Here is a 16,734-nt window from a genome sequence, read left to right as displayed (position 1 = left end):
GGCTGCATATTTTCCAGCACAGCGCACATATAGAAAACATCGAACATGGCAGGAATTAGTTCAGTCCGCGCGTGTATTTAATACAATTTACATATTGACCCGCTGGATCATGCGCTCCACATGAATTCGTACCCTCGAAATATTATAAGTCTGTTGAAGTTCAGCCTCAGTGAACTGGCCTTGGCTTCTGGAGGAAGGAGGCATAACAAGTACAGCCACTGCCTTTCCGAGATCGGCAGTAATGTCACAAAATTCCTTATCAGGCATGATCAAGTCGCCTCGTTTTATTTTATTTAGGAAGTGAGAATTTGCGGATACAAAAGTATTGCAAGACCTTCAATCATATACCTTCAAATGAAAACCCACAGCTCCCTTTGGTTAGATTGCCACAAAAAATTCCAGCGTGTAGCCACCCTTGTAGTTTGAATAAAGTGCCCTCTGCTCTGTTACAGAAGCTAGCTGTGCTGTCGGAACCTCTTTGCAATCGATAATCATGGTGCAGTTGGTTTAGTGTACTTTGAAGCAATCGGGCGACAGAGATATTATGATGTGTCTGGCTGGAATTATCATCTATTTTTCAGTTGCAATAGCCAGTGTGCGAAAAACGCTATTGAATTGACGCGCAGTGGTCTTTTGCCTCTGGAAGTGATGAGTAGGAAATTCCTAACTTTAGCCTCATTAAAAAACAATAGTCTATCTTGCATTAATACATCGCACGAGCGATCAGCAGCCACTGGCAGAAGCGCAAATAAAACAGAATACATTTCTAATTTAACACCATAGAGATCGCTCATGGCATTAGAACATGACTTAACGCTTTCGTAGCCATTGAAAGACAAAGTTCGATAGCTTGGCCCGCTGTTGCGTAAGGTTGTTTAACGGCTGCACTGAACTCCTGTATCGCAAAGAGTTTTGTGCTAGAGCTGCGTTATTTTATCATACCCGTCCATGCAGCAAAGAAACCCAAACAAACGCCCACCGCTGTCAGCATCTTCAGTCTGGCAGGCCTGCATAACCAAGCGAAAACATATCTTGAAATCAGTAATATTTATTCATTTAAAAACTATATAAAGCGGGATTGTTCAGTATATACAGAAAATCCCAAATTCTAGTCCTTTTTATGATTTTTTTGCTGACCTATTCACACAGCGAAAATTTACTTACCGCAGTGAAGATCATTTACAACAAAAAGGTCAACACACCGTATATTGCATTATGGGTATAAATGTTTAGGCAAGTCATGATTGGTAATTATGAAAGAACAACTTGCAGCCTCGATATAAAGTCTCAAAATCCAGCTACTATTCGCGTTACCTTGAAATTTGAGAGAACTAATCATGGTGAACTTTAAAAGTAGCAAAATTTTTAGTATTTTTTCTTCACCTAACTGGTGGCTTTCTTGAATGTCTGCAGTGTTTTAGTACAACCTTTTTCACTTTGAATGAATGAAACTTTGTATGTGCTATAAACTGCTTTATCAACTGCCAGATGCTCAACTGGAAAACTTGTAGGAACACGTGCGATTTTTTTTTCTTTTCCGTCAGAAGCGTCAGCATCATGCTCGTCCTTTTACGTGACTGTGAGACCTAAAAGTATCATTTATGACAGATTCAATGTTATGCCTTCCACCTAAGAGCATCTTTTGATTCTGTTATTCTCAGTGATGTGAGATGGAACAGCAGTTCAAGAAACACCGTTATTGCGCGTTACAAAATAACAGTACAAGGTTAACATATTGGATAAACCTCATAGCATTTTAGACCGCATGCAAAGATGCGATCAACCATGGTGTTGTGGCTGAAGTCAGTTTTTCTGAGATGTCGTAATATGGGTGTTTATTAACACCTTCATTAGTGCACACGTGACAGGCAGTCCTGCTGCTACCACTGAACAAGAAAATCTTGTTTGTGGGTAGAAATACTTGCTGTATAGCTTACACCTCATTTTCAATGCAGTTAAAAATCAATTTTTAGGTATTTCTTATCATACATACACTTGAACAACAATAAGTACATTTTTTGGCATTCATTATTACGTTTCAACAAAAATGAATAATATTTTGAGCATTCATTCATACCTTCAACAACCATAAATGTCACTTTCAGCATCTGATGCAGCTACAGCCCTGGGCACAATGAAGGCTACTACCATAATGAAATACTGTCAAGTTGTCCCCTGCTGCTGTATATTTCAGCACTGTTATTAACAAGTATGGTGAATGCAATTAGCACATATAGTGCAAAGCTATCAATTAGTGTAAATATAAAAAGGAACTTTATAACGCTATACCTGGTATGCAGTTTGCTCTTGCACCAATGCAGTGGCAACGCAGAACAGGTCTAAGCTAGTTATACAAGCATTGGACGTAGCGCTGGAAGTACTGGAGGTCGTACTGAGGGCAGTGGCCTCGCTGTCACAAAAATCAATGTCAGTCGTTGGGTCCTTAGGCTTTGCCGGTCTTGCAGCAGATGCCCTTATGTTCCATCTAAAAATGAATTGCATTTATAGTGAATTTAGGCACACGTATGTCGTGCAATATTACAAAGCCTTTGGCAGGCCTTCCTCTCTCTCATACCATGCCTGTTGGTAAATAAAATTGCACATCAGCACCACTTTGTCGGAAATGACTGTTAGTATCTTCACAAAGTTTGTTAAGCATCGACAAAACAAGACTTGTAGACATCAGGAAAAATGGTAGGGTAGTAGCCTAGGTGCATGGTAATGTTGCTCTTCTCACCATTGACGAAGTGCTTTAATCATACCCTTGCTGCATCACTGGGATCCAACCAGAACTGTCAGCCTCACTGAAAACAGGCATTAAGACAGGAGGCGCTAGTAAGGAAAAAAAACGAAAACATGAAGCACAGAACAAAAAAAATTAACATTAAGTGAAAAAGAGAAAAAAAAAGAGGCTAGTCGGCGTACAATGATTGTTGTGCGCGCTTTTACAGAAAGAAAGAGCAGCAAGCAGATAAACAACAAGGTATTTACGTAGCTTTAATAGGATAGTAATAGCTAGATGATTTGCAAACATATTGGCTTGTTTTAAAAACCAAAGCTATACTTTTTCAGAATGCAGTTTCTTGTAATTACTACAGAGTGGCGAAATTCCTGAGACTTCGCCGGAAAACTGACTGATGCGAGGAGCACAACTGGCATCAAGTATAAAACGACTTCGATATTTCCTAGACTTAAGCCATGCGTAAAAATAGCACTTGTGCAAAACGCACACTTACAAAGTCAAGTAAATACGTGGTTCATACAACGATGCTCGCTCATGTTGCTAGACTCTGGAAGCATGACGGCCGCACTGCCTTAAAGTTCGTTTCGCTGCCGCAACTGCTTAGATTTCATGACTTGGTAAAATGTACCTTCTATAACTATTCAGATATGCCAAAGCGGCAACAATATTTTTTGCTGAAAATGGCTGTTTTCCTATTTGTTTTGATTGCAAATCTAGATTGGCTAAAAAGTTGCCTAATTTGATTTATTTGGCTATCACCGTCGCCCCGCCGCGGTGGTCTAGTGGCTAAGGTACTCAGCTGCTGACCCGCAGGGCGCGGGTTCGAATCCCGGCTGCGGCGGCTGCATTTTCGATGTAGGCGGAAATGTTGTAGGCCCTTGTGCTCACATTTGGGTGCACGTTAGAGAACCCCAGGTGGTCTAAATTTCCGGAGCCCTCCACTACGGCGTCTCTCATAATCATATAGTGGTTTTGGGACGTTAAACCCCACATATCTATCTTGGCTATCACCGTCATTGACCGCTATTAATAAAAATATGTCCGTCGATAGAAAAACGTTTATATCAAGGCAACAAGCGAATGTCGCAATTCCTTTATTTTTTGAAATTCTTATATACATTTCTGGAACCAGTCCACATGATTAGGAGGACGCGCGTTCGTAGTGTCCAGTGTGCTCTTGTGTTGATAACCAACGTCAGCAAAGGTAACCGACGCATAACGTGGCACTAGGTACACAGATGCAGATGCTACAGGTAATTACTTCACTCGCCGAATGGCAGCAATTCATTTTCTCCGTCGTTCTTTCTCCCAAGGCTGGCCGGGCAAACGGTACGATCGAATGCCAGGCTGCCCTTCACGGCTGTGGCAGTCTTTGACGCAGCAATAGCAGCGCTTGTTGGCTTCTGTTCTTCTCAAAGTACCGGTCGTACAAGTACAACAATCACTAGCCATAGGACCAACAAATTGAGGCACTACCACAAGGCCACGGGCACTGTTTTCACCGATTGAAGACGATGGAACCGCCGCTGGCGTTTCCGCTGCTGCACGCCATGCCGCCCCGTCGTTTACGCAGCGTGGCGAAAGGCGGCGCCAGCGCACTCGTAAACTCACTGAACGCAGCCTATACAGCCGTGATTTTTCTTCAACTTGCGGACACCCTGACTTGCGAGAAACTTGACTGAATGCTTATGAATCCAAGCGTCTATCTCAGGGCAGCGCCGCGCGCACGTGGAATAAGTACCTGTCTCAACATTGCCCATTTCACCGCGTGCGTCAGCACACGACTGTGTCCCACTGTCTGTACAGGTGTCCTCGCCTGCCGGGCCGAAGATATTGTGAGCTTAACAATTAGCTGTCATGGTGACGCACATGCAGGATAACTATGCCAAATCAATTACAGATGGCATTTCTGCATACAAAACACTTTCCGGACACAGCACCTTGCCGCCGTCACTGAAGCCTTCAGAAGCCTTTGTGGCCACAACTGGACTTCCAGCAGCTAACTCGTTAGATTCACTGGCGAACCTGATGTTCGCCACAACAGTACTGTTATTTTGGCCGGCTCTCAGTGGTTTGGCACATACAGGCTCTTACCCCTTTCGGGCCTTGCATCCCAGGTCTAAAGCATGCGCCGTATACTTTGAAATTTCTGGCGCAATAAGTGAACATGATCCTGGTACGACTGCTTGTTCGGGCCAAGGTCAGTCACGCTACTGGGCGTTCTAGCGGCTAAGCTGAGACCCGACCGCGTCGCACACAGTCCCAAGCGCTCTTTCTCCTTTTGAATTCTGAGCCTGGAATCCTTACTCTTCTCTTCCCTAACAAATTCCACATGTTGCCTGCGTATATGGCGTTCGGCACAGCACTCCTCTTTAAGTCTTTGTCTTGCTTTTTCGATAAATAGTATAACTCCTTGCGTACAAAATTAAACTCTTTGCCCTGTTCAATAAGCCTGTCAAGCTCCATGTCGTCAATTGCTACCAACAGTTGCTGACCAACAAATAAATAGCAGGACGGCTAATAAACCACCCTCAGAGTTACGTCCGTCTCCCAGACATTACCACCCGGTCATCCAATTTTTTCGTGGACGCCAGATGTCAAACACTTTGGGTGAGATCCCGCCGATCCAACATCGACGTGCGGCCGACTCGCAGGTTTCCACTTTAAGTTTCGAATTGCAACGACTGAAAGGCCTCTAAATGGGACTTTTTGCTTTTATTTGCAGGTTGGTTGACCCGTGTGGGGTTGCATTTGTGGTGATGCATAAGCCTGACCGGCGTACACATTGAGCAGACACAGACATTTCCTTAAACATTAACAAGCATTTAATTAAAACAAAAGCAATGGCGAGGAAATCATGGAAATCACTGAGGAAAAAAACAATATTACGCTTATGAAAATAAACGGACACAAACCATGTTCCAAAGGAACGCTACAGAAGGTACAAGTAACCACAACACGGAACGCTATTAAATTACAACATGATGAAAATAAAAAAGATACAAGGAAATGAATACAAAACAATGATCAAGCACGGGCTTCTGAACATCTACGTGCGTCGCAGCGCACACAACTACACTAATTTAAAAGCTGGGTGTATATATTAAAACGACAGATGAGAAAATTCACAACAAAAAGTTTCATACAAATCAGGACAGCTCTTCGTACACGTTGGAGAGTTTACGGCATGCCGCTGAAGATATCACCAGCTCAGTAGACGACGCGGGTGCGCGGTAATGCAGCCATCTCAACACGGCGCGCGGGCCACTCCATGCACGTCGCCTACGCGAGACTCGCGACACCGACGACCGCCCTTCATGCTGGTTGCATGTCAACTACCGATTTCGAAGGAGTCAAACCTCTTTCGGGATGTCTTGTCCACACTCGAGGTTATTTCTTTTTCCTCAAACTAATGCCTCTCCTTTCGGTAGAGGTGTAGGGAAGACACGATGGTGCCACTGCTGCGTCGTTAGTCGTCGGATGTCCTCTTCCCAACACAAAAGCGCCCTTCTTTGGATGATGAGGCGCGTGGGCGAAACGAAAATTGCAGTTGTTTGTGAGAGTCATGCACACTGGGCAGAACAGAGATTGGGGAGAAGAGGTAGTCACTAAAGGTACTACTAATGTCTAGAGCGTTTGACGTTATTGAACTATCATGAATAATGAAGGCTATAGGTGGACTAATGGTTTTACTAATAAAAGAATAATTCAGCCACCATTGCTCTTTTGCGTCTTATCCAGCACAATTGATAATATTCTGATAATAGCGATGTTTTGTTTCTTGTATTACAATATGCAATTTCCTACAATATTGCTTGTAGCAATCTAGCAGGCGCAAATAAATGGTTCTCTTTTCGTTTGCTACAGTGTCCGACGGTACGGTACTGATTTTAAATCGGCAGTTTCATCTGTACTTTCTTCATCAGCAGTGTCACCCAGATTTTGCTTCCAACTCGATACCACAAGTCAAATCTGTCCGACTGCTCCACTGAAATTCAGGTTCTGTCGATGTTGTGAAACCAACTCTCCTCAATTGGCGCCCGAGACACACCAGCCGAGGTGCAGTAGAAATGTGGGAGGAAGTAACATAGTGCCACTATGAAATATAGGCCACGATTCACTTGCAGGTCACTTGAAGAAGAAGTGAACAGTGTAGAAATTTTAGTAAAGCTGAAAAAACCTTACATTTACAGACTGTACAGATTATATCACATAGTTACAGACACACAAATCATAAGCAAAAAAAAACATCGAAACGAACTGCCTTTATGGCAAACCGTCAAAATTTGGCAGAGGTGATCGTGCTCAACATATTAGGCCCAGTTCAAAACGCTTGACAGAATACTGGGGCTTCTTCTTATTTCTTTGATGCTCCGCCTTTACAAAACTGTCGGCGAATCATCGCCTGATTGTCTTGTAATAGGGGGAGTGCAATTCCTACTTCAAGAAAATCAAGTGTGTATTTAAGGATTCTAATTTTGTGCACGTGTGAGGGCTCATGCCCTTCGCTTCGAAAACCAGAACAACAAATTACAACTCAAATAAAACTAAACAACTGCCATAGAGGCTGTGGGCGCACATGTAACTGAAATTAATGATTCGCGTGCTACAATTTGTGGCGATAATGTAGACATTGCTGCAAACACGTTCACCTATTGCCGACGGGACAGTAATCTGCGTGTCTCCTGTGTCCTTCAAGTGGAACCGCTCGCTCCACCCGTGGCACCACAAACGAGCTCGTTTAAAACATTACTGCGGAAAGAGCCCAAGGAATGCCGGTAACCAGTTACCACGATGAAGGACAGGCTTTCGCGTGTCGCAAGCCGCCTCATTTTGAGAGCTATCAGATGCAATCGAGACAGGGATGAAAGGTTGCTGGTGATCGCATGGTTTCCCAATCCACGCCGCCTTGTCTCTGTGGTGACTCTTAGGCGCGCGAACAGCAATCGGTCTGGCCGTCAGCTAAACCGGTGGAAGAGCTTTTACTACCGCGCTCGGTCCTGGAAGAGACGCAGACATGCGCACGCCGAAAGTGCCGCGAGGCAATGAAGGGTTTATCACAACAATGTTTTTTTTTTGTCTGCCAGTTTGTCGCCAACGTTGGGGTTGGTTCCTTTCACCTGGGTTAACAAGAAATTAAGTCCGCACATTATTCTCAGTTGCCCTGGCCCTTCGCAAGTCACCGTGCGGGCACATGGCTTCCACAATCTGCGCTGAGATGGTCGGACACTGACTGAACGCCGTCAAAGCAATGCTGCTTGGCGGAGCAAACGCAGTGCAATGGCTCGCATACCTCTCTAAATACAAGGTAAACCAATAACTCCAGCTCAACCACTTAGTTATAAGTGGTTGAGCGGCAGTTTATATTTATATAGAGTAACCATCCCTTCACTCGGATTGTTGAAAAAAACGATCTGTTCTATCCTCAGGAGTATACTTGCAGAGAGTAACTGTTACTTCTGTGACAGTAATAAAAACTATCCTTTACTGCTTCTACCATTATTGAGAAAGAGTAACCATGCTCCCGTGGGAGTATCGGCAGAACACCGAATGCTCCTGTCAGTTACTTCCTAAGGCAGCAACTGCAAATGGACAGTAATGGTTCCTCCCGTCGCAGTTACTTTCGAAATAGTGCAACGTGTGTCGCAATTCGACCCAGGCAGCACGCCGCCGTTGGACCGATCTTGGACCAACATCGGCTAACATCGGCACCGACGTCGGGCCGACGTCGGAAGCGCCACTTCTTCCAATGTCGGGCCGACGTTCAAGCCAATGATGGGCCGACGTTTTGCCGATGTTTTAGCCAGTATGCAACCAACATTGGGCCGACGAAGGCCCATCGTATTGTCGACAAAGGTGCCAATGTTCCGCCTACATTGGGCCATATTTCAGCCAATCTATTGCCATTTTTACGCCAATGTTTGCTGCACGACGAATATTGGCTACCGATGTACGACCGACATTGGACCAATCCAGGGCCACATTGCAGCCAATCAAATGCCGTTATTACACCGATGTTTCCTGCACGACGAATATTGGCTACTGATTGGCTTGCCATTATGTAACCATTATTAGTAGGAAATTTTTCTTACCGGAAGATTTAAACAATATGCCTCGATGACCCGCTCTTGTAGCTTTGCAGCCCTGTATACTTGGGGCAACAGAAAATTGAATGCTGAGAACTGAAAGCAGTTGCTCGATCTATTTCATCTTTTATACCTCATTCCCTTTGCTAACACTAGAAGTGTAGTTTATTTTTTTACCAATCCATCTTTAGAAATAGCGAGTGCTTTATTTGGTACTGGTGTTTGGTACAGCAGATCGAAAAAAGTCGTTAGGAAGTAAATGCTGAAAGCGTATGTCCCCCACATGCAATCTCCACATATGTCCCCCACATGATATTCGAGAATATTCATTCAGTTTAGAGCATTTTTTTTGTAACTAAAACATGGTGATGGTGCTTCCGAATCAGCATAAGCTAGCCGAAGAGTGCACCACCGACAGTCTGCAGACCATTTATTTTTTGTTTTTTTATTTATTAGGTACCACAAAAAATGTATACATTGAAAAATATATATACACAACTAAAAACGGCCCGCTCTTCTGCAGGTCAGGTTGCGTTGGGGGCACAGTGGCAGTGGTGCTGTCAAGGCCCTAGCTGCTGTGTCTGGGCAGGAAGCCAGCTGCCGCGAGAAGCCGATAATCTGCACTCTGAGAGTGGGGATTATCCGGCTGCTCCACAACAAATGCTTCTCTGAAGCGCCGCTTCCTGCCCCCAAAGCGATCACCAGACCCTGGCGGCCACCTCTTAATAAAGTTGAGAGCCTCCGCCTGGTCGCACCCTGCTTTTTGGCAGATGACATCTGCATACAAGAACAAAAATACCGTAGTACACATGAAGCACTGCAGTACAGAGAATACACAAGGGTACACACACATAAAACAATGAACAAGTCTAACCTGTCACTAATCTACAAAGGCCCTTTTCCTTTTTCTGACACGAAGGCTGTACAGCAATTGCACGTCATGTGCCAATACAGCCTTCATGGCATTCACACCAATTTCTCGGAGGCCACGTCCCCCAATCTGCAGGAGGTTCTTGCGCTGTAAAAAAATGCAAGAAGCATAGATGGGATAAACGCAACAGCACATCGAAACGTTTTCATGATAAAAGTCTGCAAGAAGAGGAAACTGAAAATAACAACTTAAATTTTTGGGCATCACAACATTTCATTGTTTTTTTACGCTAACTTCAACTCACTTGACCTAAAATGGTTTCCACATCAGCCCTCTTACACTCAGTGTGAGAACATTTCAGAGTCCTTCTCTGATATGCAGTTTCGCTGTTATGAAATCAAATACAACACTGTTATAACCCTTAATAAATATTGATTCTAGCTATGAAATAGTATAATACTTTGTACAGTGCTCAAATTCCAATATACGTTTCTTCGAGGTTACAATGTCTTTGCCTGAATGTTGACCAGGAGTAGCTTCTACAGGTGAAAAACGATAAAATATGTGGAATTCAAAAAGAAGCTTTGACATGTTTTTAATCAATGCATTGTAAGCAGAGCGCAACAATGTAAATGAACATGATCATGGCGTACTCAGAGGCAACCTTAGAGCGACCAAATCTTGGTCATAGATGAAACTGATAGAAAAATAAAGGTCGCACTACATGGTCGCATCATTTGCTGTTTATATTTTTCTGTGATAGCCAACAAAGAGGCATGTCGCTATAGAAATCTCATCACAATAAACAAAGGTGCATTTTTCTTCACCCTGCAAAATTGGGTGGATGTTAGATTTTTAAAAAAGTAAGAAATCGGCTAACACAAGACAGGGTGAACTGTAGCTCAAAGTAGAGAGAGCCGCAGCGGACACGAAATAGGGTGATAAATGAACAAAAAACTGAATGTCAGTTTTAAGCAGGCTATTGTTATTCACTGCCCATCAAACACACGATGCCGCCTACATCGTCTGCTAGCTTAGGACAGTTCACTCGGACTTCACAGACTACAGTAAATACAGTCGAATCTCATTAATTCCAACACACTTAATTTGAACTGACACTGTGTTCCTATCAAAGCTATACCGCACTCCGAAAATGCTCTCAGCACCCCGCCCAATCCTGCGGTGGCACTTCAGACACCTCATCGCTGTGCTTGAAAAAGAAAATGAAGAAAAGGAAAGAAAAGACTGCGGTGGAATGTTTGCCAAATGCTAATCTGCGACATTCCTGTGCCACGCTTCGGCTTCTTCCGTCCCTGCCCAGTAGAGACCTTTCTCCTCTTAACACCGCGCACGAAGAGAAAGAGGGAAAAAAAGCTGTCGCAGAGAGTTGGCTCTCTCTCATGCCGATCTGCAACGCGCCGGTGTCACACTTCCCTGTTTTTCGTTCCTGCTATGTAGAGACCCTTCTCCTTTCAACACCACGCATGAAGAGAGCAAAAAAAAGCTGCAGCGGAGTGTTTCTCTTTCGAATGTTGATCTGTTTTTCTCCAGGTGGAGCAACACCGACTAAATTACAAGGCCGTATGTCACGTGTTCACAAAGGCACCTACGTCACGGGGTGGAGGCCCACTCCATAGGAGCAGAGGCCAGTCTCTGAAAGAAGGGATCAGTGGGGCTGGAGGCGGTGTTGACGGGAGCAACCTTCAGTGGCCGCGCAACCCGCTATTGTGCCGCGGGCGGCCGGGCGACCAGTTTCTGAGAAGCGATTTCAACCAGCACCTTTCGCGCAGTAACTTGTGTCCCGAACTACTTTTTGAATTAAAAAAAAACGAGTTATGTATAGTTACGTAACCTGCCGAGTCATGTAAATAAACTTCATTAAAGTTTACAAGTGGTTCACAACCTCGCTCGTAGAAAAAGGATGGTTAAAATAAAGATTTTTTAAAACTATGAAGCGTGCTACTTCTATACGCAGAGGCGTCACCCAGCGCAAGTGCATTCGTGGAAGAGTGGCAAGTTTTTCGGCCGCCGGGTTCTGGTTGGTGCAGCGATAGTTGTACGTTCCGATTTTCACAGTTCGTTCCCTTTGGCCACTGTTCATTTATGAAGTCAGCATACTGAGCGTGGATATGTACATCAGCGGGTGTACGACACTGTGACTCTTGCATATTTGTTCACGGAGAGTTTCTTCCTCGGCTATGCGTGTTTGTGTGTGAACACGTGAGTGCGTAATGCCGAACAAGTGTTGTGTACCTCGATGTCGCGGGAACTAAAAGAACGGATCCAAAGTGCGGATATTCCGATTCGCGAAAGATGAAGAGTGTCGGCAAAAATGAATTCGCGCTATACCGCGAGAAAACTTTTTACCAACAGAGAACACGAGGGTGAGTAGTTCATCAATTTTTTGCATATTCCATTTATCGCAAGATGAGCTGAAGTTATTAGAAATAGGCATTGACAATGTTTAATATATATTTGCTAGGCACAAGCTCAGCAGTACTGCTAACGATTAAAACGTAAAGGAGATGTCTAAAGCACTAGCCACAAAACGTGTTTATTTACTTATGCGAAGGCCTATGTTTTTCTTCAGGTCTGTGAGCTTCACTTCCACCCGGAAGACATCACGCTCGAAACATCGTATACAGACGACTCAACGGGACGAACAGTCACTGCCCCCTTGCCACATGCGCGCCTACTCCCAGGGGCAATTCCGTCGATATTCCCGACTGCCCCAAGTATCTGACCTCACAGCGCAGCGCGCGAGATGCTCCGGAGGCAACACGGTTGCGCCTAGAGTCAAGCGCACTGCAAAAAGCTCTTCAGCAGTCGGCTGAGATATTCCAACATAAAGTTGAAGAGGACAGAATTCAGTCGCTGAAAGACCTGGCCGACTACGTGAGATGCAATTCATCGGCTTTCTGGCACGCAATAGAAGCGAACGAACGCCTCATTCTGCTGCATATCGTAGACGAGGATGCCCCGAGCATTAAATATTCTGTCACGATCAAGCCGGATTTGAGCGTACTCTTTCATTGTTTGAAGGTCCCGACTCCGAAGCTCAGACGTAACATCTCGATTCCCGATGTAGCTTCAGAGAAGAGAGAAATTGTGGAGGTCCTTGAGGCTATTGAGAAATGGGACCACGACCTGATTTCGACAGCAAACACCTCGAAGGGAGATACTGTAGAAACTGTGCGTGCACTGCTTGCCAAGCTGTGTGAAAAGGCAGAAGAGGATGATGTTCCCACAATCACGTTTTTGATCGAGCAGCTCAACCTTTTGTCCGAAAAAAAGGTGCAAAGACGTTACTCGCCCGACGTCATGGTGTTCACATGCCTACTTTTTACCATTTCGCCTCACGCTTACAGATACATCTGCAGCTCCGGAAACATCATTCTTCCGCATCCTGTAACCATCCGATCAGTATGCTCGTCATACAAAATGAATCCCCAGCTTGAGCACCAGCCGTCAGCCTTTCTGAGATACATGGCAAAGAGGATATCGGACCTGGACGATCGCCAGCGCATTGTTACGCTAATGGTGGACGAAATCCACATGCAGCCTTTTTTTGAGTACAAAGGCGGAAACATCACTGGCATATCGCACAACTCACCAGAGGCGGCCAACAGCGCTCTTGTTTTTATGGTTCAGAGCTTCACGTCAAAATTCAAAGAGGTAGCCCATATAGTGCCCGTCCGCTCTGCAGACGGAAAGTTTCTGCATGAGGTGCTGAAAGAAGTAATTTTTGGCTTGGAGAAGATTGGCTGCAAAGTTGTTTGCGTTGTAACCAACAAGAACAAAATCAACAGGAAAGCTATGGAGCATTTTGATCGGTCTTCTCCAACTTGCTCGTCTTCGGAGACTTGCTTTGTCAATGAGCATCCTTGTGATCCTGCAAGACCATTGTTTTTTGTGATAGACCCAGTTCATATTTTGAAGTGCATCCGCAAAAACTGGCTGAAGCAAAAGAATCACATGCGGTGCTTTTTTTCCCGATATGGATTCAGAACACACAACCGGACGGCGCATGTTGACGGCATCATTTCAAACCATCAGAGATGTGTACAATGCTGAGGTTTGCCAGCTACTGAGGCATGCTCACACGCTGACTCGGAAAGGGCTCTTTTCGACGGACATTCAAAAAGAAAATGTAAAACTTGCCATGCAGATATTTCACAACTCCCTCCCTCCCACCCTGAAAGCCCTTGAATCGAAGCAAAACCTTCAGTTTGTTGAGGGGACCGCGGCTTTCATTGATATTGTGCTGACGTGGTGGAAGATTGTGAATGTCCAGACACCATGCAAGGTTAAAAGGCTGAGGGATGAACTCCAACGCCCGGTGTCTTCTCTAGATGACCCCCAAGTGGACTTTCTGTACAACCTTTTGGACTGGCTGGACGAGTGAAAAAATCGCACTGCGGAGAACGACAGCGGCAAGTTGACCAAGGAAACACGCTGCTCTCCACCAAACAACTCATGGACTCGTGGAAATTGCTAGATACTGCCTCACCGAGCTCAACATGTTCTACGTCCTGTTTGGCAAGATCCAAACCAACGGCCTGGAAGACCATTTTGGAAAATACAGGCAACTCGCACGGTCGCAGTATCACGTGTACATTCGACAAATGAACGAGGGCGAAAACAAGATGCGTTTGCAAAGCACGCTGCCGACTGTCAGTAAACTTTCACGTCACGACAGTCCCAGAGACTAACAGTGGGAAGACCTGGACCGAGATGAGGGTGCAGCACGCACTAACTGCAATGTGGTTGTCACGCAAGACACCTTGTCTAAGATGACGGATGTCATTCCGGTATTGGTGTACGTGGCAAGATACTGCGTTTACTCCTCTTTGAGAAGGCTGAAATGCGAGAAGTGCAGAAACGTCTTAACCATTGACAAGGAAGTCACTGTCTTCGTGGAAGATCCCAAGTACGAGCTTGTGAAGGAGCTTAACCGAGGAGAACTCGTACATCCTTCAATATTTGCTGTCAACGCCGTTGCACACAGCTACGCAGTCGTTGACGAATTGTCAGGAAGAGATGACTTCTTGACCATTCCCAATCAGCGTCAAGTGGCAACAGATCTCACCATAGATCTGCTCACTGAAGACAAGTCATCTGATTTCGATGGCTGTGATGCTGGACACACGAAGGAGATTGTTCCTAAGTACGTTTTATGGTGCAGTTCAAACATTTTGCTGAAAAACTTCTGCTCCAGAATGAATGATGACATTCGTGACGCCAGTGTAAAATAAAAAAAGGAAGCTTCAAACGCTGAGTAACAAGTAGAATAGATGTGGTTTTCTCGCCGAAATAAATTGTACTTGAAATCAAGATGTTGAAATTATTCGTGAGATTCTCTAGTGCGCCGCGGCGGTAGAGCTAGAACATCAAAACTTTCGTAAGCCAGATGCACTACTTGGTTACTCCGTGTAGCAATGCTAGGATGCTTAGTAAGATTTTTTTACCACATCTGTTATTCGGCCCAATGTAGCCGCAGCAGCTGTGACAGCGGGAGCGTTGGTTCTCCCAAACGTGGACGAAACACTGGCTTTTCGCTGCAATCGCTGCGTGACACGGCCCCCACCCTCTGACGTCAATGCGGCAGCCCTGCGGCCTTGAAATTTAGTCGGTGTTGGGTGGAGACGCTCCTCCTTTCTCATGATGTGCTGGCCACGCTCCGGCTGCAGCGCAGATAGTAACAGTGGAAACACAGTTGTCGTCTTCGAAGAGTGTCAGCGCTGGACATTGCCGCGCGGCGCAACTTCTTTTGCTAGGAGAATACTGAAGCCGAAGTACAATTGCTTTGCAAACTGCACGCAAAACTGGTTGACTCGTTGCAAGGCCAACGTGTACAGACATGTATTGATTACTTTAATTATTAACGTATGTCCTATAATTTGTGAATAAAACTTCCCTACGCACATGCACCACTACACGGGGAGCCCCCCGCTCATTTACCGTATTTACTCGATTCTACCACGCCCTCGATTGTAACGCGCGCCCGCTTTCCACGACAAAAAAAACTAAGACATCGATTGCAACGCACACCCATTTTTCTCGTTGGCCCGCTTGATCACACCACTCGGGAAAACGACTTCTTTTGAGAGCGTCTTCCGTTTAAATATGAGGTACGGGGGAAGCTTGTGCCTATCTGACGTGCAACGGAGCATTGCTGTCACTCTAGTTTTACCGTGGCCCGATGTCAGCACACGAACTTGCTCGCCCCCTTCTTCTCGACGAATGTGGTTCCAGGCATGTCGAAGTAAAGAGGCGTCTGATCGGCATTCCCGATTTGCCCAAGCAGGTAGCCGTTGTTGTGCCGCAAGTTAAGGAGGAACCTCTAAAGACTCTGAAGCTTTACTTCGTACTCCTCCAGCAACTTCCGGCATATGCCCGTTCACCTTCGGAGGGAAAAGCCTTTCCTCCTCATAAAGTTAGTTAGCCAGCACCTGCCCGCTTCAAACTGGCTCTGCATTAGCCTTTTTTTAAAGGCTAACTGCATAGCCTGCACTTGGAGCAGTGCTGCCGTCACGAGCCGCTGTGCCGCTCACTGCTTAATCACATACTCGCCGAGCAGCTCTTCAATTCGTGGAAACCGACATTGCTGTGGTCCACTGAAGCCTTTGCGTGAATCTTTGCTGTCGACAATATTCTGCTTTTGTTTCTGCCAGTCCCGCACGCACGTTTCTGGAACTCCGAACGACCGCGATGCGGCCCGATTTCTCTCCGTTTCGGCACACGCGATGACTTTTCTTTTAAAAGCAGCATTGTGGTACACTCGTCTAGTTTTTGAAGTTGGCCCTACCATGCCGTCGATGCTAATGTAATACAAGATGACGAACTCCTAAGCACACGTACGAAGTGCCGCACATGGGAAACACATAGGCAGAAATGGCCGACGCGCCATGCCGATGCACGTAGGGGGCGGCCATTTTGGAAGTGCCGATGGCAATAGAATGACCATATTCATTTTTTTCGTACTCGATTCTAATGCGCATGCTATTTATGAACTCTCTTAACCGGAAAAAAGG

General features: G+C 45.4%; 1 protein-coding gene across 1 annotated transcript in view; it reads right to left on the bottom strand.

Annotated features, from left to right (window-relative positions):
• Positions 1 to 7,865: 7,865 nt before the first annotated feature.
• The window catches only part of LOC142776647 (uncharacterized), a 33,485-nt gene continuing 24,616 nt past the window's right edge, over positions 7,866 to 16,734 (bottom strand). The window contains exons 5-6 of the mRNA XM_075880641.1: positions 9,704 to 9,847; positions 7,866 to 9,606 (exon numbers count right to left, since the gene is read on the bottom strand). Of these exons, the coding sequence (XP_075736756.1) occupies positions 9,710 to 9,847 (138 nt within the window). The 3' untranslated portion in view covers positions 7,866 to 9,606; positions 9,704 to 9,709. The remainder of the gene's footprint in view (positions 9,607 to 9,703; positions 9,848 to 16,734) is intronic.

This window comes from Rhipicephalus microplus, chromosome X (assembly GCF_043290135.1).
Source record: "Rhipicephalus microplus isolate Deutch F79 chromosome X, USDA_Rmic, whole genome shotgun sequence".
Taxonomy (NCBI): Eukaryota; Metazoa; Arthropoda; class Arachnida; order Ixodida; family Ixodidae; genus Rhipicephalus; species Rhipicephalus microplus.
Note: the sequence above shows the minus strand (reverse complement) of the source record. Positions and strands in the feature narration are given on the sequence as shown.